The sequence below is a fragment of the Eptesicus fuscus genome, chromosome 15 (assembly GCF_027574615.1).
Source record: "Eptesicus fuscus isolate TK198812 chromosome 15, DD_ASM_mEF_20220401, whole genome shotgun sequence".
NCBI classification, from domain to species: Eukaryota; Metazoa; Chordata; class Mammalia; order Chiroptera; family Vespertilionidae; genus Eptesicus; species Eptesicus fuscus.
Window position 1 is genome coordinate 64,778,321 of NC_072487.1, and position 23,456 is coordinate 64,801,776.

Here is a 23,456-nt window from a genome sequence, read left to right on the forward strand (position 1 = left end):
GTAACATCCATAAAATGACTTCTACTTTTAATTTCTGTCCCTTCTATTTTATTCTTTCTTTTTCCTTGTAGACAGCCATTTAATTTGTTTTATGGTTAAATAAATGTTAATAAGCTATACATACTTTTTTTTCTCCTGGGGTCTGCCCCCTTTGCCCTTCTCCCTTGCAGCAATATATTCTAAAGATTGCTTTAGGGCAGTGTATTTATAGAGTAATCATTCATTGTCCTTGATAGCGTCAGAGTTCTCCCTGAGAGCATTTACGAGAGTTTATTCCTCTCTTGGTGGACATTTGGGTTGTTTCCACCTTTTGCTGTTATGAATAGGGCTCAGTATTACAAATAGTACATATTTTGAGGTAGTTACAATCACTGTATACAATTTCCTGTTTTTTCTTTAATGTCAAAACATGAGCATTTCTATGTAAATGTCATGATTTAAGACAGTTTTTTTTCTGATTATAAAAGTAATGGAGACTTATTTAGAGATTTTAGAAGCTGAGAAAAATAAAAAATTACCCTTAATTCCTCTACTTAGGTATGCTGTTATTATTTTGATGTGTTCCCTTATAGCCTTAACAACATTTTGTGTGAACAGTTAGAAAACAATTAGCATCATAGTACATAGTATCCTGGTTTGCTTTTTAAAAATTTTATTTATTCTATATTAAAAAATACATTTAAAAATATTTTTATTGATTTCAGAGAAGAAGAGAGAGGAAGAGAGAAATACCAGTAGAAACATCAGTGATGAGAGAGAATCATTGGTCGGCTGCCTCCTGCACATCCCCTACTGGGGATTGAGCCCACTACCCGGCCATGTGCCCTAACCCATGGGTTGATGCCCAACCAGTGAACCATACTGGCCAGGCTATCCTGGTTTGCTTTTATTTATAATTGTGCAGTTTTTCATACCATCACTTTTTTATAATTCCTTACTGGTAGAGATTTAGTTTCTTTCCGGTTTTTCAGTGCTATAAATAATGTGATAACATCTGTGCTTTTTCCAAATTTCAGATTATTCTTAAAGTTGGATTTTGTAAGACTTTAAATGAAAAGGAAGTATACATTTGTTAAATACATCTACTGGTTTGCTTATTTTTATCCAAGTAAATTCCAATTTTTTCTTTTCCTTCTGGCAGGACCTTAGAAATGAAGTTGAGAAATTACGCAACGAAGTGAATGAAAGAGAGAAAGCAGTGGAGAACCATTATAAGAGTCTTTTGAGTGAAAGTAACAAAAAATTACACAGTCAAGAGCAGGTGATCAGCCGTCTAACAGAAAGTACCAATCAAAAGGACAAGGACTTGTTGCCTCAGGTATCAAAACTTTTTCCTTTTGTATTTAGATTTTGACTTGGCGTAGGTTTCTTTAAACTTTTGCATGAACATTTATATAAAAACACGTTTGGTAAAAATGATTTTAGCCTTCATTGCTATATATCAGAGCACTTTAGAGCTTTCTTTCTATCATTTGAGCCTCAGGCACCAGGGAGGTAAGTTTGGAGAAATGGAAGCTCAGCAAAGGGAAGGAACTTATCCTAGGTCACATGACTGGTAAGTGGCGGATCCGATTCAGGCCCTAACCTGTTTTGCTCTGGCGCCCCCCTGCTTCCCTGAGTACGTCTTCAGCAGGTGCTTGCTGTTCCTCATTCGTGCTGTGCCCTTTCACTCTGCTGTACTTTCCTCTAACTGCTCTTTTTTGTCTTGGAAGACCCTTCTTGTTTGATTATGTTTCTTTTTTTTTTAAATATTTTTTATTGATTTTTTTTACAGAGAGGAAGGGAGAGGGATAGAGAGTTAGAAACATCGATGAGAGAGAAACATCGATCGGCTGCCTCCTGCACACCCCCTACTGGGGATGTGCCTGCAACTAAGGTACATGCCCTTGACTGGAATCGAACCTGGGACCCTTCAGTCTGCAGGCCGACTCTCTATCCACTGAGCCAAACTGGTTAGGGCTGATCATGTTTCATTCAGCTCAGACTTAAAGGGACCATGATGGATCCAACATGGGTATTTAACTCTGCTTCCTGCTGAAGCCTCGTTAACATGGCAGTGGAGGGGTAAAAAGGTATAAACCCACAGGCCTAGGAGGAGGGGAGTGTGCAACAGCAGGTCGCTGTCTGGATGATAAATGAATGGGCAGGTGGTAACGACGTGGGCTTCCGCTTTCTCTACATTGCTGCTACGTGCTTTGGGATGAAAAGCTAAGAAGAAGCAAGCTGGTTTACCCTACAGAACCCAGAAGGCTCAGCAGGCAGTGCAGGTACCTGGTGTCTTAGTAAACAGGAGAGGGGCTGGAACACTGGGCAGTTCGGTGACCTCTTTTCTTCACTAATTGGAAATGGGAGCTTTAATCTCTGGGGAGCTGGTCCGGGGGTCACTGGGTGCATCTGAAAGCAGAGTGGAGGGAGCGGACGTGTGTGTACCCAGCTGTGGGCTCCTCTGAAAGGGGAAAGACGGAAAGGCGCTGACAGTGGGGGTCCTCTGACAGAACAGCCAAGTCCCCATCGAGAGGCTGCCAGCGATGGATCTTTCCGCACTCACAGAGCTTCTGAGCACGTGTACACTGAAACCTGCTTGGAGGCTGGAGTTCATCAGACCAGGAGAGAAGTGTCTCAGAGGAAAGACAAAGGCCAAACAGACAGAACAAAGCTACATAGAGGAGATAGAAACAGTGGAGGATGGGAAGAAAACTAGCGTGACAAACTCAACCCTAACATGTTTAGATAATAAATGAGATCAGGCTCTGTAAAGATATTTGGAAAAGAAGGGCGACCTATTGGAAACTGGTATAGATATAAAAAGTTTAATAGAAGAATTAGAAAAGAGCAAGTTTTGCAGCAAATGGGAGAGAAAAGAGGAAATTGGAGCCTTGATTGAAGAGCTCCAATATATGACAGAGAAGTTCCAGAAAGAACAAACAGGTAAAGCAGAGGGGAGAAAATTTTCAAAGTAACGGAAAATTTCCAAAATGGAAGGACAGATAGCTGTGCATTGAACGGGCCTGCTCTGTTTCTAGCACAATGAATGATAAAGACCTGCAGCTCAAGGCATGTCTTTGTGAAATTTCAGAACACGGGTAAAGCGAGCATCCGAAAAGCTTCCAGAGAGAGGAAAACATTGGTGACATACAAAGTCCTCAAAATTACAGAATTCTCAGCTGGAACACGAAGCCAGAAGATGGGAGAGCAGTATTTTCAGATTATTGAGGAAGAGTGATTTCTTTTTACTTTTCCTTTTTTTAATCCTCACCTGAGGATATATTTTTTCCCATTGATTTTTAGAGAGTGGAAGGGAAGAATGAGGGGAGAGAGAGAGAGAGAGAGAGAGAGAGATTGAGATTGACGTGAGAGAGACACATCGATTGGTTGCCTCCCCTGTGAGGCAATTGAACCTGCAACTGAGGTATGTACCCTTGACCAGGAATCAAACCCACAACCCTTTGGTCCTCAGGCCAACGCTCTCCCAATGAGTCAAACCGTCCAGAGCAGGAAGAGTGGTTTCCAGTGCAGCATCCTGTGCTCACAGAGCTGTTAGCAAGAGTGAGGGCAGAGTAAAGGCATTTCCAGATGTTTGGTGTCTGAACTCATCTGCCTCCCATGGACTCCTTGCAGGAGACGTCTGGAGGATGATGTTAAACGAGGAAGTAACCAAAAGGAAGAATGGAATCCGGAAAGTAGGGAATTCACCTGGGATGTGAAGCCCCAGGTGGGTGGCTGACATGTAGGGAGCCCAGATTTGAGCTGTTGAGGGAGCTTAAGTTAGAATTTCTCAAAGAAACGGAAATGGAATATCACTTATCTGGAGTATCTGACTCCATCTAGAGGAATTTTTAAGTTCTTTTAGAGCAGTGGTCGGCAAACTCATTAGTCAACAGAGCCAAATATCAACAGTACAACAATTGAAATTTCTTTTGAGAGCCAAATTTTTTAAACTTAAACTTCTTCTAACGCCACTTCTTCAAAATAGACTCGCCCAGGCCGTGGTATTTTGTGGAAGAGCCACACTCAAGGGGCCAAAGAGCTGCATGTGGCTTGGGAGCCACAGTTTGCCGACCACTGTTTTAGAGAGTTTGGAGGTAAATTAACATTAAGTACATGATTTAGTTTTATGAACTAAGTAGACAAACAGAACAAAGCAGTTGTTACTGATTCCATGAAAAGTAAAGTACTGAAAAGGAAAGGAAATGTAATCATGGAACTCAGTATGTATGGCTGAGCCATAAGCAGTATTTGCATGGCCATACTGTAAATGTGGAATACTGATTTACTAAAATTGTGATAAAACTATTAGGAAAAATGTGTGGGGGGCAGATGATATAAGAGCTAAATTTTAAGACTTCTGTGATAGGAGCCAATAGATAAAATCTAACCATAAGAAGTCAAGAAATGTGGGACTAGGAGCCTAATATAGAAATGTGGACATAAATAACAAAGTAGCTATAGAGTTGCAAGTTGTTTTTTTTCTGGGAGTGGGACTAAGCTGAGAAGTGGAGAGGTGGAGGCAACTGTTTTCTATTTAAGCTTCACAGTACTGTTAATATCTATATATATAAAAGCTAAGCGACCATTACTACAGGTCTACCGCTTGACTGGTCGACCAGTCGCTATGACGCACACTGACCACCAGGGGCAGACGCTCAATGCAGGAGCTGCCCCCTGGAGGTCAGTGTGCTCCCACAGCAGGAGCGCCGCTCAGCTAGAAGCTGGGCTCACTGCTGGCGAGCACAGCTGCGGTGGCAGGAGCCTCTCATGACTCAGCGACAGCGCTCCCGTGTGGGCGGTGGCAGGCACAGCCAGGCCGGGATGAACGGGAGCAGCACGATGCCCAGCCCCAGCTCGGGCTCCTCCCGGGCCGCCGCCACTTCGGCACTGCTACATCCCTTGGGGATGGGGCCGAAACAGACAGTCTGACATCCCCCGAGGGGTCCCGGATTGTGAGAGGGTGCAGGCCAGGCTGAGGGACCCCACCCACGCACGAATCTGTGCACCGGGCCTCTAGTATATGTATAATTGGACTTTAAAAAAGTAAAGGTAAACGTGTAACACAAGCACAACAGTATGATGGCAATTCTAGAAATTCAGTGTTGGCTATTTGATTCCTAGTTCTTCCTGTTACAGGTCAGTGGGTTTTCATAAAAATTGGTCTCTGCTGCTTTTTGGTGTGTGTTCACCTAATTTTTCTGACAAGCTTGACATGATGAATTAATTCTGATAGGCTAAGGAATAAGATGTGGTTCTTGCCCCAAAATTCTGACGGTGTGCAGAAACCTAGTTCAGGGGTTACCAGGTGTTAAGTAGGTAGGTCTAGATTCTATGCTTGAACTTGGACACAAGACGGGAGAAACGGTCTCTAGTTCTGCCATGTTGTTGCATGTCACCTCTTCTGCAGGGGGCGGGGCGGGGGGAACTGCATTGTGCATCAGCATGAAGGAGCTTTAGATGTGTGACCAGACCCCCAAACAGTGTTTGCAGTCTTGCCTTTTTCTCCCTGGAAGTCAAATCTCCTCACAGGTATGGGTGGTTCAAGTTTTATCAAATTTGTAATATTTCAAGAGACACTGCCTTTTGGTAGTTGTGATATACAATCTCCCTAATCACTGCAGTAACCCCGTAGGATGGGAAACAGACCCGGAGGTCACACTGGTCAGGGGGACTCAGGATTAGAACCCATCCCCCTGGGACCAGAGCCTGGGCTTTGCTTTCCACACCTGCTGGGAGGCTGTCTCAGTGGTGCCAGAAGGAAGGTTTGTAAGGACCACCACCGTGCTGGCATCTGACTTCCAGCTGTCATAACACACAAATGGGGTGCATTACAGTTTTGTAATTGCCAGTATTTGGGGATGATGGAAGTTCCTTAGAGGACATTGTGAAGAAAAAAAGTATCTTTCCTTAAAGAGCAGGGGATAATCTCCTAATGTATTTTTTGATGAAAACGTCCGTATGATTTGTTTGTTTCTTTAGAAATTCAGTGGCAAAGATTCAGAAGCAGGACAGCAAAATCGTTATTTAATGACTGCGGAGGATCTCAAGTTCAGGAGTGAAGACTTAATAACGGAAAAGTGCTCCTCTCAGCCATCACCAGGCAGCAGAAGCATCTTCTCGGAGGTGAGCGTGCCTGAAACGGGACGTTCACATGTGAATTCATATTCTTTTCTGGCACATATTTGGTCATTCCTTTGATCTAGAAAGCCTCAGATGCCTTGTTGCTGATAGTTGAGCTTACAACAGTAAGAGGAGGGGCTGTGAGTCTGGCTAACTTAGAGATTAGTATCCCGCAGCCGAGCATCAGTGTTTGCACTGCCCAGGAAACAGAAATCGAGGCTCGTTAAAAGATGAGCCTCATGTTTGCTCTGGAGCGTTCACCTCTCAAGAACTAGGTAATCTCAAGTGTTAAGAACATTTTCCTGTTCAAACACACATGAAAAACGGCACAGCAGCCCTTCCTTATCTGGCCCCAAGTTATCTTTCCAGTCCCATTTTCTTTCATTCCTTCTCATCACTAACAACAGCCAACTTCTTGCAGGTTCCTGAAAGCGCCATCTTTGCAGGCGTTGTTCCATCCCCTGGAATGCTTTTTTCTTCCCTGTTTACCTGGTGACTCCTGGGCGTCTCTAATGGCTTTCTGGTGTCACCACCTCTGTGGCCCCTCCCCTGAACCTGCTCTTCCTCTCTGGGCACAGCACTGTGCACGCCCATCCATCCTAGCACTTTGTTCTTGTGTTGACATTATAGCATCCACCTTTCTGCTTTCCCCTCACTCGAGCCCCTGTGCACCATGGGCAGGCACCTCAGAGGTAGAGAACTGACACTCGCGTTGAACCCCAGTATCTAGCCCAGGGGTCCTCAAACTTTTTAAACAGGAGGCTAGTTCACTGTCCCTCAGACCGTTGGAGGGCCAGACTATAGTTTAAAAAAAACTATGAACAAATTCCTATGCATACTGCACATATCTTATTTTGAAGTAAAAAAACAAAACGGCAAAAACACCCGCATGTGGCCCGCGGGCCGTAGTTTGAGGACGCCTGATCTAGCCCAATGGCTGGCTCAGTAAGTACTTGTTGAGCGAATGAATGACTCTGTTGCTTTATGAGAGATATGTAGATAGTATTCTGACCCCAGCTTGAATGAAATGCAACTTGGCAGCCAGATATGGGAAAGGAAAGGAGTTCAAGTTTTGAAACTTGACTTTAATTAAGTTCATACATTTAGGACAGACTCTTACGCAAATTACTTCTCTGATGAATGGCTCTGATCATGATGTGTGGTTTTGCAAAGGGTGATTCTCAAAATAATTAACTGGTGCAGCATGGGCCCAGCTATGGGAATAGACTCAGGCGGTAGGGCTGGAGCAGGGTCCTGGAGGCCTGCTCGTGTGCCAGGGACCAACCCTGTAGGTACTGGGTCTTGGAGAGATCCCTAGGAGCCTACTGGGAGGTCCAGGACAGCTGGGCTAGTTGGGGTGGATGGATCAGGGGCTATTTTACAACTGGTGTAGAAGTACTTCAGTATTTTAGCATCAGTACTAGCCATTGCACTGAGTATCAGCTCAGTATCAGTCCCGGTCCAGAGGGCATCATTGGCTGAACAGTGGGAGCTCTTTCTTAACTTTGACCATGTATGGATTTGCATTTTTCTGTGTCTTTGGAATAAGAGTGTCAGCATAGACTAGTGAGGAGCACTAGAGCCAGGCCAGAAGTCTGCAGGCCTGGATTCCTCTCTTGGCTATGAAACTTAGTTGGGTAAATCCGATAACTAAACCTCACAGGACTGACATTTTGTAATTCTAACCTACGTATAGTTATTTTATTTTGACCAAATTTAGTTGGCTGTTAGGATACACTCTAACCTGTCTAAGGTACAGTCTATTTTGAAACAAGATAGCACCCCATCAGGTGTTTTAGATGGACACATTTAGTTAAATTTTGCTATTTTGCATCATGTTTTAGTCATGTAAAAAGTATGTAAATGTTGAATAACATGTTCATGAATCTAGTGAACAGGCTGAGTTGGATGATCTGCACCACTCCGTGTTTAGTTTTTTTTGGTCTGGGTGGTGTTTGTACTTCCATATAACCACAAGTACAAAGTCGTTTCATGGGCATTTCCCTTGTATTTAGAGCCTGATGTTTAAATTATGGTGCAAAATGCCTAAGTATTTTAGCAAAGGTTTTAATTCTGTTCTGTAAGACTAATTGCAAATTGTAGATAAGGATTTATAAGTTATCATTTAGGAATTGTAAATTTCTAGGTGTCAGTTTAAGAAATCCCAACTGTTAGAGGCTATAGTTCCCGCCCCCCCTCCCCAAAAGGTATACTTTTCAGATTGCAGTTCTTTTTTTTGTAGAAAATGTGGATTTCTTCTGCTATGCCCTTGGCCATTTTGTGTTAATTTAGGTTTTATCCTCTTCCCATTTCTACAAAGAACTTGAGGCTGTAATGATGTCCCCATCTACTCTGGGCAGTCTATTTCCCTTCTAATTATTGTGTGATCCTGAGAATGAATGCTGGATGCTCAGGGAATTAAAGAACAGGGAGTAAAACCACTGACCATATTAAACTTGCAGCAGCCAGAGATTTTTAGATCCTGGCTGTTGACATGTTTGGAACATCGCTGCTGAAGTTCTGAGTATTAAATATCTTTATTGCAGGGCTGTGTCGTAGCTACCAAGATAGACACCACCCATCTTCCAGGCCACTAAATGCCCTCATTATCAAGAAGTGAGCCATTAAGTCCTCTTGTTACGTATCTCTTCAGATTGTGGTCAACACCTTGCATGTGTTTCCTTCATGTCATTAAGGAAGCTGGGGTAGAGTAGAAAATGCCCGGCTTTGGTGTTGGAATGTCAGTTCTGCTACTTATTAGCTCTGTGACTTGGGTCAGGTCTCTTAATCTCTCTGGAACTCACCTTCCTAATCTGTAAAATGGAGAATTCCATGCTAATTTCCCGAGAGGATTAGAAATAATGTAGTGTATTAGTTAAGGTTCTTTTGGTTGCCAGTAACAGAATACAGCATTGAGTAGTTTGAGCAAAATAGCAGTGAACTGGAGTGTTTACCGGTAGCATAAGGAGGCTGTCGCAGATGCCAGGGGAGAGCCCAGCAGCCATGCCTGGGGGAGAGTGAACCTGCAGCAGGCCCATGGACAGCAGAAGCTTCACCCTAGGGCTCTGTCTGTTGTTGTTTTTTAGTTAATCTTCACCTGAGGATATTTTTTCCATTGATTTTTAGAGAGAGTGGAAAGAAGGGAGGAAGGAAGGGAGAGAGAAACATCAATGTGAGAGAGTCATATCAATTGGTTGCCTCCTGCACGCCCACACACCCACCTGCAACTGGGAATCTAACCCTCGACCCTCTAGTTTGCAGGCCGATGCTCTAACTAGTGAGCAACACTGGCCAGGGTTAGGACTCTGTCTTTGACCTGAGTCACACCTAGCAACTCTCAGACTGATGGTGTTTCAGTTTACATTTCTGAATCCCTGGAGAGAATCATACTAGTTTCGTGAGGATGCAGGGTCTGGCTCGCAGAGGAGAGAGAGGCCTTCCCTCTCTCGTCACTGTGTTTTAGGGACAGTTCTCAGATGGGCCAAGGGGATGGTGGTGAGCTGGTTGGGTGGTCTTGGGCTGCAGAGAACCAACTGCAGAGTCAGACACAGTAGATGCGTGGTGATCGTGTCTCCTGTGGGATGAGTGGTCTCCTGTCTGGGTTGTTTCTTGTTTGGAGGGACAGCGTGGAGGTTGCTCCTGCTCAGAGGTGCCTCTCCTTACTGCCATCCTGGCACCCCTCTGCCTGTATGCCGAAGAGACCATTGGTTTGTCAGCTCTCTCTAATGGGGCATGATTCAATGCAAGGGAATAGGTGATGGATGAAATGGGACCCAGATGGCTCCAAAGAGTTCATTTATTTAGCAAGGGTGACCATTTTGCTTCTAGAAGACGTTGACTCACTCCGACGCCATTATGCAAAATACCCACAAGACTGTGCTCTGAAGATTCATATGGGTCCCCGTGTTGCCTCTTAGTTATTTAATCATCAGGTCTGCAAGTATTGTGGCAGCGTTTGATCTGTGCCAGGCACTGTGCTGCCCACAGGAGCCCTCAGACCCATAAACAGGTGGCTAGGCATCTTGGGCAGGAATATCACAGGTGTGATGCTGTGTTCTCATTGTGTCCGTCCGATGGCACATGATTTCGATTTGTCCTATTACTGGCCACGCTGACTTTGATAACTTTATGAAGATGGTGTCTGCCAGGTGTCTCAGCTATAGTTATTTTCATTTGTAATTAACAAGTATTTGTGTGTGTGTTTGTGTGTGTGTGTTCTGAATTTATGTAAATACCTTGATCTTCAAACTTTCACCCACTAGTTTCCTTTTATGTTTCTTGGCTGAATTATTAATTCCCATGATGGTTGGCAAATGGTGAGTTTTCTAATTCCATCATTCCTTCTACATTTGTTAGTTGTTGTTCTACTTTAAAGAAAAGCGCACTCTTCTTCCCATTTATTCATTTATTCATATCAACATGGACTCAAGAATTCATATTTTATTCAGTAGGTTATAATGTTACTACTGTTATTTATTTTGATGCTCAAATTATTCCAGAGTTGGCCTTTTCTTAAAAAAAATTTTTTTTATTGATTTCTTTTTAACTTTAAGAGAACATTTTTTTTTTTTTTTTTGATAAATCACAGAGGTAGAAAAAGTAATTCCTAGAAGAAATGGCCTTAGGAAAAGAGTTATGGCGGTAAAGGAAGGGCCCTTGGCGCTTAGGGGTGAGGAAGCTAATGGTAACGTGCCAGGCCGGGGCGGGAGATGGGGAGGGAGGGAGAAGAGGAAGGGGAAGGCAAAAGCAAAGGAAAAGGCACAGGCATGCTCCCAGGAGGAAGTGTGCCTCATTATTTTTTATTTTTTTTTTATTTTTTTTTTAAGAGAGAGAAGAAGGGAGAGGGAAAGAGAGAGAAATGTCGAAGCATTGTTTGGCTGCCTCCTGCATGCCATCCACAGGGATCAAGCTCACAACCCAGGCATGTGCCCTGAACAGGAATTGAACTGGCAACTTTTCAGTGCACGGGATGACACCCAACCAACTGAGCCACCCAGGCCAGGGCCAGACGTGGCCTTTTCAGACTGGCTCCTTTGTCCTTCTGGAAACACACTGCATCATTGTTTAAACAATTCCATCTTTTCTGGCATCACAAAATAGTATTGTCCTTGATTTTCTTGCCCCAATACTGGCACTGGCCATTTCTCTCGGGACCCCTTATAGTACCCATTTAACTTGATCTGCTCTATAACTCCATGAGGTGGTGGTCATTGTCTACCATTTACAGATGGAATACCAAGGCTTTAGTAAAGAACCTCCTTAGGAACTGGTAAGTGGCAGAGACAAAATATGAACCTTAAAAATAAATTCATAGTGCTCTGGCTGGGTAACTCAGTTGGTTAGAGTGTTGTCTCGATACGGAAAGGTTGTGGGTTTGATCCTGGTCAGAGCACATTCAAGAATCAACTAATGAATACATAAATAAATGGAACAATGAATCGATGTTTCTCCCTCTCTCTCCCCTTCCTCTCTCTAAAAAAATCAATAAAATAAAAATTCACATTTGTGAAGGCTAATTCACAAAATTACATCCCCAGTGCATAAATGAGGAGACTAAAGCTCATAGAGGTTTGTTAACTAGTTACCTGGGTTACGTAGCTGCTCGGTGCAGAGCTCCCCGTCAGGTCTCTGTAGCATCGCTCTGTCCGGATGCCTGTAAAGCATGACTCACTTGACCTCTTCTACTTGAATGTAAGTCCTTTACTCCTAATACTTGTCAGGTTTGGGTTTAGAAATTATTTATTTTTGAACAAGAGCAGTGTGGAAAGGCATTCTCTATAGTGTTGTGAAAATGATAACCAGAAGCTCTGAGGGGTGGCTATTTTATGATGGGCAAATAGGGTAACTATGATGGTTCTCTGTGACAGCTAGTTAGTGTTGGGAGCACAGCTCCACTTTATTCCGAGGTAAGTGATGGCCAGTCATTCCCCACTCCTCCTGCAGGTGGTGCTCACTGACCGTGGCCTGATCCAGCCCGGCACTGGCGATCACCTTTGTTTGGATTTAGAAACCAGAAGCACCCACCTAGGTTTGCATAAAGTAAGGACGTGCTCTTTTAAATCCCTTCTCTTAATGTCAGATATCCACTGTCATTTGCAGGAAAAGCAGCAGTTAGACTATGAAGAGCTGATTCAGGTCTTAAAGAAAGAGCAGGACATCTATGCCCACCTGGTGAAATCTCTGCAGGACTCAGACAGGTAAGGGTTTCTGTTTGGACATCACACAGACGTGAGTGTGAGCACTTATTTGAATAAGTGCTTGTTGTTTCTGAGGCAGCACAGTTTGCCTAGGAAGCTCCAAGTGCTTGGATGGACTGCCTTGGTTAAGTCAGATATACCCATTTTCTACCAAGAATTGTCTGACTCTTGACAACAAATTTAGGATTATCACTCAGATTTTTATTTAGAAAGTGTGTCTATGTATTATCTCCAGTGATCCTCACAGCAGTTTTCTGAGGTAAGTAATACTGTTATTTCTGTTTTCCATAAAGCCATTTTCCATGAGAGGTTAAGCGACTTGTCCGAAGTCACATGGATGATGAGTGACAGAACCCCACAACTCACTCAAGCAACTTGTGTCTTTACAGAATTGCTGGGATGATTTGGTGCCTGGGAGTGTGGTGAGGAGAGTTGATTACAGGCTAGAGGTCTTGTCGTAGCCCTAGTTCTGTGTCCATAGGCAAGTGGCCTGCCCTGGGCCACTGTTTTCCCATCTATAAATATAGGGGAGGCCTCAGTGATTTCTCATAGTAAGAAATCATCTTTCTCTGAACTGAGATAGTAACAGGTGAAAGGAATTATGTCTGGAGTTTATTTCAAAACAGCACAGAAGCAGAGGAAGTGGACAGGGATACTGTGGAACAAGATTGCCGTGGCTTCCTGGTTGGGGCTGGGGTTGGACTAGATGGGGCAAGGAGTGGAAGTCAGTTCTTGGAGGTAGTCAGGGTATTGTCCAGGCGTCTACAGCTCGGAACGACCAGAGCTCAGACCTCCCTGGCTCCCGAGCCTCTGCCCTTCCTGAGACGTCTCTCATCTTGAGAACTCGGACAGTTTTCACTGCCCTGTGACTCAGCTTTCTCACCCTTGGCACTATTGGGACTTGAGGCTGGGTAATTTTTTGTTAGGAGGGGCTATCCTGTGCATTGTCTCATTTAGCAACATCTCTGACTTTCTCCACTACATGCCGGTAGCTCCCTTCCACGCCCCAGTTGTGACAACTATCAGAGTCTGCAGATATTGCCACTTGTTCCCTGGGTGCCAAAATTGTTTCCATATGAGAATCACTGATGTAACTCATGAGAATCAGACATTTGGCTTATAAATGTTATCTTTTTGGGGGAGTTTTTAGGATACGCGGAAGGAAGGAAATAATGTGTTGAGTATTTAGTATGTGTTAGGCACTATGCTGTGTTCTTTCCCATATAACACCTAATTTAATCCTCAAAACAACCTTGAAGGAGAGATATCACCCCATTTTACAGAGGAGGAAATTAGAACTAAGGCCTGAGGTCATGGAGCGAGCTGTTGGTGGTTGCCTTTTGGTGCTTGGGTCTCTACTGCTCATTTCTGCCTCTTTCCCTACCACGTTCCAGAGAGAGGAATGCACAGGGCTTTTGCTTCCTTTGCTTCTTTTGTTCCACCAAATCTCTGCACCTTGAAAAGACTCTGGAGTTGGGGAAACATAAATAATAGACAGGGGCGCAGCAGCGAATGGAAGAGAGAGTGAAGCAGTTAGCTTTCCCAGCCCTAATCGCACGAGCTTTGCTAAAGCAATCTCCTTTTTTCTTTTTCCCTGGTTAAATGTGTCTGCAGCCCAGCCGTATCCAAGCGAGTGCTGCGCTGTGACACTCTGGAAGGTTTTCCATCAGCCTTACAAATTGGTCATTATGATTGTCTTGAAATGGAAGTAGGTGCAAGTTGCTGGTAGGGCCCCTTGCTTTGCAAGAAGACGGCTTTCACAATGAGCCATCGTCAAAGCAGTGAGCATAGAAGATTAGACATAATGGTTTATTTTCCTTCCAATATATGTTGATTTATGTGTGCAGTCCGGTGGATGGAGCTGGAAGAAATTTGTGAAGGAGAAGTAGGGCTTGAGTCTGCAGCACATATACTTAGAGCAATAGCTTGTATCTGTTTCGGGGTGTGGACCCCTTTTGAAAAGTCTCTTGAAAGCTTATGGGCCCTCTTCCTAGGAAAAGCCACACAGACAATTCCAAAGTGTTGATGGACACTCTTAGGGAACGATAGGTCATATGCTGGATAGGGAGTGATATATCACTTGGTGTCTGAGAAAGGAGGCTTTCTGACGTGTTAGTGTGTTTTGGTGGTCTTGAGAAATGTTCATATAGTTTGACTGTCCTTGCACTGCTGAGAAACTTGTCTTAAGAAACTAACCTGAGTGTGGAACAAGGCTTAGGCACCGAGTTCAGTGAAGCATTGTTTATGTTACTCAGATTTTGGCTGGGGTCTCTGTTCCTCTGAGAGCTGGTGTACCGGTTTGGACCCCTGCCGTGTGCACAGCAGTAGGATCACAGTCCTTCCTGTGGACATGCATGGTCCAATTAGTAGCCACTAGCCATGTGACTATTTAAATTTAAATTTTAAAAAATTAGGCATTTAGTTCTTTGGTATGCTAGTCACAGTTTAAATGCTCTGTAGGCGCTTTTAGCTAGTGGCTGCTGTATTAGATAGTGTAGATACCGAGCATTTCCATCGTCGGAGGGATTCTGTTGGACAGTCCTCCCCAAGGTCAATGCCAATTCTGGGAGGTGTGCATTTTCATGGCCTCCTCTGAGTTCCAGGTTGCTCTCTCTCTAGCTTAGCACTGTGTCACAGTGACCCTGATGTCATACTTGGCTCCCCCTCCTAAGATAAGAACCCATTCCACCATGTATTTGGGAGGGACTGACCCACCACAGTGGAGTTCTGTTGGTCTTTAAATTGGTCCTTCCCTCCCTCTTTTTATTGACTTGCTTTGTTCTTTATTTTTCTCTCTTCTTTCCTGTCCCTCACCCTTACCCTCTACCACCTCTTTTTGGAGTGATACAACCGACATTCTCTCTTGTCTCCTCTCTTCTGAAGCCTGGGTGCCAGGTGACACCAGGCTCCGGAGAGCCTCCCTTTTTTTTTTTTTTTTTTTTTTTTTTTTGAATTCGCAGAGTAATAGAGACACTCTGACACATCCCCCTGCTCTGTTGTTTTGAGCTCTGAGAGTTTTCATTTTAACACGGGTGTCATAGGGGCCTTTTATTTTTTTATTTTTTTTTTTTTTTATATATTTTATTGATTTTTTACAGAGAGGAAGGGAGGGGGATAGAAAGCTAGAAACATCGATGAGAGAGAAACATCGACCAGCTGCCTCCTGCACATCCCCCACTGGGGATGTGCCCGCAACCAAGGTACATGCCCTTGACCGGAATCGAACCTGGGACCTTTCAGTCCGCAGACCGACGCTCTATCCACTGAGCCAAACCGGTTTCGGCGAGCCTCCCTTTTTATACCCACGCCCTCACAGGCACTTCCAACAGAGACATTCTGTGGAGTTAAACTATTTTCACTTATTTCCATCTGTAGCAAAAACCTGAAGTGATCCCAATGCGCACTGATAGGGGAGGAGTTAATGCTACAGAGTCAAAAATTGATGTTTGCAAACAATTTCCAAATGTGTAGGGGAATATGTAAGTGAGGAACACACAACCTAGCATTGTACATCCATTTCAACCTTGTAATAATACTCAGGGGGTGTAGATTGGGAGGAAATACAGTCTGTCAAGTGTTAATTGGTAGTGGAATCATGGTAATTTTTGTTTTCTTTATTCTTTTGTCTTATATTTTAAAATTCCTATAACAAACATATTTACTTTTATAACCAGAAACAACCACAAAAGACATAAAAATCAAAGGGAAGGTTGGCAGGGTTTTGCATCTTAAAGCACAAACGGGTCTGTTTTTTAATTTCTGTGTCTTATTTTACCAAGTGTCAGCAACCTGCAGGCTGAGTTAAACAGCATCCTTGCCCTGCGGAAGCAGCTGGAGCGGGATGTGCTCACCTATCGGAATCTGCAAAAGACGCTGGAGGAGCAGATCAGTGAAATACGGAGGCGGGAAGGTACACGCTCTTGTATTTATTTCCCTTTGGTTTTTCTACTCGGAGGACTGGGACTGGACTCTAAGGGAGTCCTAAACCCCATTAGGACATGAGTCACCCACAGGAATTCATCTGCGGGTCCTTTTCTGTGGGGATGTCAGTGTTTTCTCTCCCAGTCTGTAGCCGCCTGGCTTCGGTCTTCGTAGTGGAAGACCCAGCAAATGGTGTGAATTCCGCAGAGCTCTGCTGCAGGACTGCTTCCCTCTGCCTCTCCTGGGTTCTGTAGCGCTTGATACTTCTAGTTGCCTTGGAACCTTCCAGTACCCCTTATAACAGCCCTGGCTGCCCAGAGCGTCCGGGCTCTGCCTTCCACAGCACCCCATGCAGAGCCCGGACTACAGACACGTGAGGGCGAGATCGCTGCTTCATATCCAAGCACTGCCTTTTGCGTTGTCGTGACCACAGTGGACTCATTTAGGGAGGGCTGCAAGATGAGGGTCCTGTGGTTCTTGTATTGCTGTGCTTCTCACAGTAATGTTTGGCCCTCTCCCTTCCTAGAACCTGAGCCCCTTAGCGTCTGGCTTGGAATCTCCTCCCTTTCTGTATCCCTAGCCTGGCATGTGTGGTATAAATTGGTAATAGTGGTGGGCTTAACATTTCTTGAGCGACTACTATGTACAAGGCACAGCGCCAGGCAATTAACTTCTCATCCCTGATCCTGACAATCATCCCGGTAGGTAGAGTAGGTATTGACTTTATTTTACAGATGAAGAAATGAGGCTCAGGGGTGGAGTGGGACTTGGTTTACCCAGATGTGAGCCAGGACATCTTCCTTTGAAGTGCAGCTCTTCCTAGTGCATTAAGTGTAGCAGCTCTTACCCGCGTGTGTTAAATGAGGTCATGTTTGTGGATATGCCTCACTCAGTAAACAGCCTGCCCCTTCCCTGCGCCTTCCCTCCCTATTAGAATGTGACCTTTGCTGCAGAGCAGCAATTTTCAGCCTTTTTCATCTCACGGCACATAAACTAACTACTAACATTCTGCAGCACACCAAAAAATGTATTTTTTTGCTGATCTAACAACAACAACAAAAGGGCATAATTTTGGTTTATTCACACCACTGGCCGGCTATTGTTGTGTTGGCTGTTGTCATTTTTTTATTTGACAGTCTAAGGGGAAAGGGTCAGTGCCCTGACTACATAGTCGGGTACTGCATGTTTTAAACATTCTTGCGGAACACTGGTGAAGACGGCTGCTGCAGAGGGAGCCGGCCCTTATGTAGGTGACTCGGCTCTCTTATCTGAGATCTAGCAGGCATTTTCTGCACGGGGTATGCTCGCTACCATGGAGGCTCTGGGGTCAGTAAAAAATACATTAGGCATTTATTTCCCTTGAGTTCTACCCTTGAAGGTCACATCTAATTTTCCTGTATTCTCACCTAAACAGAATCATTCCCTCTTTTAAACTGAAATCACCATTTTCTTGTGCCACTCAGGCACAACACTTGATATGCAAATTATAATTCAGAATTGGCTACAGTGAAAGCTTCTGCAGCCCATGATGAAACCACACTTTGAGACATCAGCCTGTAGAGAAAGAAGGGAAAATTACTTTGCTCCAAAGCTTAGACTCCCTATGGGTACTTCTGTCCCTCTGTCCCCACCCCCACCCAATTCAAACTGCCAGAGATGGATTGCACTGGGACTGATCTTGGAAGGATCTATTTCTGATTTTCTTTTTCTCCTCCTGCCACTTTGTTTTCTTTCTAGCAGAAGAACCATTTTCATTTTATAGTGATCAAACATCTTATCTAAGTATTTGCCTTGAAGAGCACAATCGGTTTCAAGTGGACCATTTTTCTCAAGAAGAACTTAAGAAAAAGGTATTTGCCTATTACTTTCAGTTCTCTTTTGGTTATTTGTTGTCTCTTGGGTTCCTGATCAGAGGTGTAAGAGTCTCAAACCCCCTTTCTCTCCTTTCTTTCCTCCCCTCCCTGCTTGCCTTTGCTCCTTCACGCGCGCTACCTGGAGAGCCCTCCCCAGGTCTGATACACTCCTTAGGCTCAAGGACCAGCCCAGCTCGAGCTGCTCTCGGACACGCTCTCTAGTCCCTCCACGTAGAGTTGGCCACCTTCCCCTCAGGTCGTTCGCCTTTCTTCTTGTACCAGGCACATCGATTCCCTTCGCATGCGGGTCTGCAATTATCGGGGTGTTGTCTGTTTCCTCTGCTAGGCCGTGAACACCCATTTATCTCTGGTTTTCCAGTACCTGGCACATGTAGTGGGAGTTAATAGATACTTTTTGAAAGAATAAACGTTCAAGTTTGATCAAAAAAAATCTTTTTTAAAATTGAAAAGGTTTTTTCAATCTGTTGATCGTTGTTGGTGTGGTTAGAGTGATTTAATATTTCAAGGTTCTAAGAATAGAATAAGAATAGGAAGTGTGAGCTCAGAGGAGACTGTTTTATTGTAAAATTATCATACATGTATGACAGATTCAGTTTCTATCTTGGAATAACTTACAATCTGATAGAGTGAGTAGACTTGTAAATAAGTAATTGCAATGTGGGGTGTAGGGGTTGCTGTAATAGGCAGATGTGCAGGGTATGGAGGTAGCAGAGAAGGAAAGGTTAACTGTTGGGTTTGGGGAGTGCTCACTTGATCAGAGAAAGCTTCTCAGCGTAAGTGAGTCCTGAAGTGGATTTTGAAGAATGGATAGGAGTTTGTCTGGGTAGAGGGCTTTTTTAGCAGAGAAGGGGAAAATAGCCGGTGTAAGGCACAGAAGTAAGAAATAGAAAGGAGAATTAGAAAAATTTCAGTATTGTGGGAGGAGTAAAGCAAGGAGCATGAGGCATTTAATTTTTGAAGGTAAAGAAAATGGGGACGATATAGCTGCTGCTAGTACCTACTGTGGCTGTGTTAAGGGCAGGAAATCGTTCACGTGGTTGACACGTAGTAAGTGTCACATAGTGTTTATAGGATCAGAATATCTTCTATTTTCCATTATAACCTTGAGCATCGGGTTCAGTTTGTACTCATGTGTTGGTGTATTTTGGACATCTGCTATGGATAGTCTGGGTGGGTAAGATTTCCCACTTTATTGGAGGGGCTAATGATTACCTCGTTAAGACGTCCTTGGAAAATTACTGGCCATTGGGATTTGAAACTTGCTGGGAACAAAGGTGGTGTCTGTTCAATTGCTTATGTACCTGGCCTAGCAAGACCGGTACCTTAAGGAGGAGCACAGGGCTGGGAGTGTCCGGATCGCAGCTCCGGCCGGGCTGTGCCTCTGTGGAGGCAGCTGCCCTTTCCCACATGGCGAGGCACGTTGGCTGTTACCTGCCATTTGTTCTCCAGGCACCCCCAGCGGTGGGACCTTGGGCAGTGAAGGTCTTTCCACCCCAGGCTCTTCATTGTAAAATGGGGGTAATTATACTAGTCTATCCACCTCCTCAAGATTTTTGAAAAGAATAATCGACTCAAGCTTGTGGGAGTATTTTAGTAGCTGTAAATTGCTTTGTAATTGAAGACTATTATTATTACTGACACTGCTAGGTAAGTGTACAGAGAAGGCGATGCTGTAAAATAAGGCTCTGACAGTCTCAGAAACTTCATTCTCGGGCATTTTCCTCCCGAGGGCCTCAAGTACCAGACAGGTAGTGTTAGCTGTTATTAGACTGTACCATGGACTTAGGGCACTGTGACCATGATCTGATTCAATTCTCGCAGTAACCCATTCCACAGATGAGGAGTTGGAGGCTTAGCTTAGGCCACTTGCCCAGCACCTCTGCCATGAAGTGCTGGCTCTGGGAGTAGAGGACAGGCGTGCTGGTGTTCCCCCGCACTGTCCCCAGGGCAGCCTGAAGCCTGGAACCAGACCGCCTGGTGCTCCACAGCCGTGCTGCTGAGAGGTCTGCTCAGTAGCAAGGTCTGTGCCCAGGAGTGTGGCCCTGGGAAGCTGAAGTCTGCTTGTGGGTATCCAGTTCTCTCCTCCTACCTCCTAGGTCAGCGACCTCATACAGCTCGTGAAGGAGCTGTATACAGACAACCAGCACCTGAAGAAAACCATCTTTGACCTCTCCTGCCTGGGCTTCCCGGGGGATGACAGACTTGAGTCAACAGAACAAATGGAGGTAAGAAAAACCATCCTTGTCACGTGCTAATTACAAAAAAATAACAACACCCCAGATTTCTCAAGACTGCGCCTGTCCTGGGGAGTCTCTAGAGAAATTCCCTCGGCCGTGGTTGGGGTTTTGAGGGCCCTCTTGGGTCAGCAGGTCTGTCCACAGGCTTCCTCAAGTTTGGGCCATGTTTGCGGGGACACATTCGGTACATTGGGATGCCTTTGACTCCCAGCCCGGCCCTGAGATCTGTGCTGCAGATGGCACATCTGGAAGAGAGGTGCGGGCTGAGGGATCTGGGTAGTGCAGATGCAGCCTGTAGTTCCCTGGGATCGTGTTCCGAGGGGGAGAGGCCCATGTGTGAGTTTGCTCCGGGGAAGGACCAGGGAAGCCTTGTGCACCCTGACGACCTCTGGTCTCTGCTCATCTTTGCCAAGTGTTGCCTTTGATGTTCTCTGTTCTCAGCCCGGGGCGTACAATGGGAGGACCCCAAAGTTGTGACAGTGATGCAGAGTTTGTTGTTTCCTCCCTTTTGCCCCTAACTCGGCCCAACTCTCTGCTTGAAGAGCCGTGACCCCTGCATCTGATAGCCTTTTTCAGAAGACGAATCGTTCTCACCCTGAAATGCAGGTGGGCCTGTTTGGGGCCCCTGGAATCTTCTTGAACCAGCCTGACATGTCATGTCAATGGACGTCTCATTGCCACATCATTTCTGGGGAAAGATTTGTCAGCTTTAAGCTGTCTCCTCCCACCTTCCACGTGGGAAATGCTCAAAGGTATTGAAGCTGCGCTGGCCATCTGCTGTCTTGGAGAGGGAATGTTACTGATCTAAGCCTCCAGGGCTCCGGAGCATTTTGAAAACCAAGAATATCTGCGATTCATTTAGGGAGAAACAAGTCTCTTGGCTTCTTTTCTCCAAGGCAGCATTTTTAATAAGCAGCTCATTCTTCACCTACTTCATTTGAGTGGTAAATGGCAAGTTTGTTTGTTCATTTGTCCTTTGAAAAATCTGTTAAATGTCCCATTGTGTCCTTTGGAGAACAGAGGCCTTTTCCTCTTCCCACTCTGAGGTCTTCATACCAGCCGGTTCAGATTTGAGTAATATGTCAGATTGCACTTCCATTTGATGTTCCCTATGAGTCGCCTTGCCCTTTGTAGCCTAGTTCCCGTCATCCCTGCAATGGGAAGGGGGATGTTCCCACAACAACCTTGAGCCCAGGGAGGAGAAGTTAGGGGTGAGGGTGGGTGACAAGGAGGGGCGGCTGCGCTCCCTGGGAGGGCGTGTGGCTCTCCTTCGTGAGAAGGAGGCAGGAACACTGGACCTGCTTGTGTCCATGCCTCTTCTGAGCAGCAGGGCTTGCACTGTGGGGCTGGCACCGATCCTGCTCTCTGGGAGCCTAGAAATCAGAAAAGGAAAACGACGACGGCAAATATCGTTTGTGTGATAAATTCAGTATTTTTCTCCAATATTTAACTCCAATATTTAATTAACCCATAGCATTACCCAATGCTTGGAAAATAGAGAAAAGAAATCACCCCATAATCCTGTCACTTTAAAACACAGTTACTCGCATTTTGGCATCTTTCCTTCTCCGTTTGTGTGTATGGACACGTGCATGCCCACAAGACATATATACAGTTTTGTTTCTTGTGTTTTTCCTGTCACTGTTCTGTTATAGCATCTTATGAATGGACTGAAATTTAACTAACTGCCTCACCATTGCTGAACATGGAGATTGTTTTCAGCGATTCACTATTTAAATTTACCTGCTGAGTGCCTTTGGACTCAAATCTTTTCTGGGTTTAGGATTTTTTTCCTTAGGCTTTATTTCCAGATATGCAGTTACTAGGTCTGACGTACAAATACTAGTAGATATAGATATAAAATAGGCATATCATTTATTTTTATGTGCCCTCCTACCACAACTTTTAATTTGACAAAGGGGTCCAAACAGTAGGAGGCCCTTGAAGACAGTTGGTCGGGTTCATCTTCAAAACGGTTGCTGCAGTCCACTGCTGCCCTGCGCCTGGCACTCTACTTCAGACCACCCACAAAGGCCATGCACAGGTGTTCTTTTGTTTTAAAGTGCATTTAAAATCTCTCATGAGAGGCCAAGCGTCCCTGGGTACGGGTGAAGCCAGATCCTGGGTCCGGGTGAGGCCGTGCGCCCCTGGATCCATCCGGGTGAGGCTGGGTCCCAGGCCCGGGTGAGACCACGCGCCCCTTGGGTATGGGTGAGGCCACGTGCCCCTTAGTCCAGGTGACGCCGTGCCCCTGGGTTCGGCCGAGACCAAACCAGAGGGATTCGGACCTCCATTGCCACCATCTGTCCACCATCCAGAGCTGAGGGGTCAGTGCTGACATGTACACATAAGGAACTACTGGACATCGAAATTGGGTCTCAAAAGAACTGTTGGTCCAGGGGGAAGCTCGCTACAGATTGATTCATTTGCCTGTCAGCATAACTATTATTGCTCGTCTCACATTCAGTTCTTATTAGTATATATCTAGTGACATTTGATCTCGTTCATCTAGAGGAAATGATGAACAACATAGACTGAGGAACAAGAACAGAACCAGAAGCAAGGAGGCATCGATCGGACTATCGGGCCTCAGAGGGAGGATATTGGAGGGTAGGGGGAGGGTGGGGGGGAGGGGGAGAGTTCAACCAAAGGACATGTATGCATGCATATAAGCCCATCCAACGGTTAAGTTCAACAGGGGATTGGGGCATGCGTGGGGAGAGGGGTGGGATGGGAATGGGGGGATGAGGACAAATATGTGACACCTTAATCAATAAAGAAATTAAAAAAAAAAAAAAGATCTTTTGGGAGAAAAAAAAAAAAATCTCTCATGAGGTTGCTCCTATTTCTTTACATTTATTTATTGGTTGTTAATTTATGTATTATAGAAAAATGTAGTTGAGAATTGACATACAGGCCCAGCTGGGTGACTCAGTTGGTTGGAGCGACGGTCTGTGCACCAAAAAGGTTGCAGTTTCGATTCCTGGTCAGGGCACATGCGTAGGTTGTGGGTTCAATCCCCTGTTTGGGCACATATTGATGAGAGGCAACCGATTGATGTTTCTCTTGTACACTGATATTTTTCTTTCTCTTTCTCTCTATCTTCCCCTCTCTCTCAA

General features: G+C 44.9%; 1 protein-coding gene across 2 annotated transcripts in view; it reads left to right on the forward strand.

The window, feature by feature from the left end:
* The window catches only part of CDK5RAP2 (CDK5 regulatory subunit associated protein 2), a 147,340-nt gene that overhangs the window by 63,075 nt on the left and 60,809 nt on the right, over positions 1 to 23,456 (forward strand). The window contains exons 13-18 of one of the 2 annotated variants that reach the window (XM_028161427.2): positions 1,142 to 1,318; positions 5,968 to 6,111; positions 12,208 to 12,305; positions 16,085 to 16,215; positions 17,964 to 18,076; positions 20,197 to 20,325. In XM_028161427.2, the coding sequence (XP_028017228.2) occupies positions 1,142 to 1,318; positions 5,968 to 6,111; positions 12,208 to 12,305; positions 16,085 to 16,215; positions 17,964 to 18,076; positions 20,197 to 20,325 (792 nt within the window). The remainder of the gene's footprint in view (positions 1 to 1,141; positions 1,319 to 5,967; positions 6,112 to 12,207; positions 12,306 to 16,084; positions 16,216 to 17,963; positions 18,077 to 20,196; positions 20,326 to 23,456) is intronic. The other variant, XM_054727002.1, reaches the window with a different exon arrangement.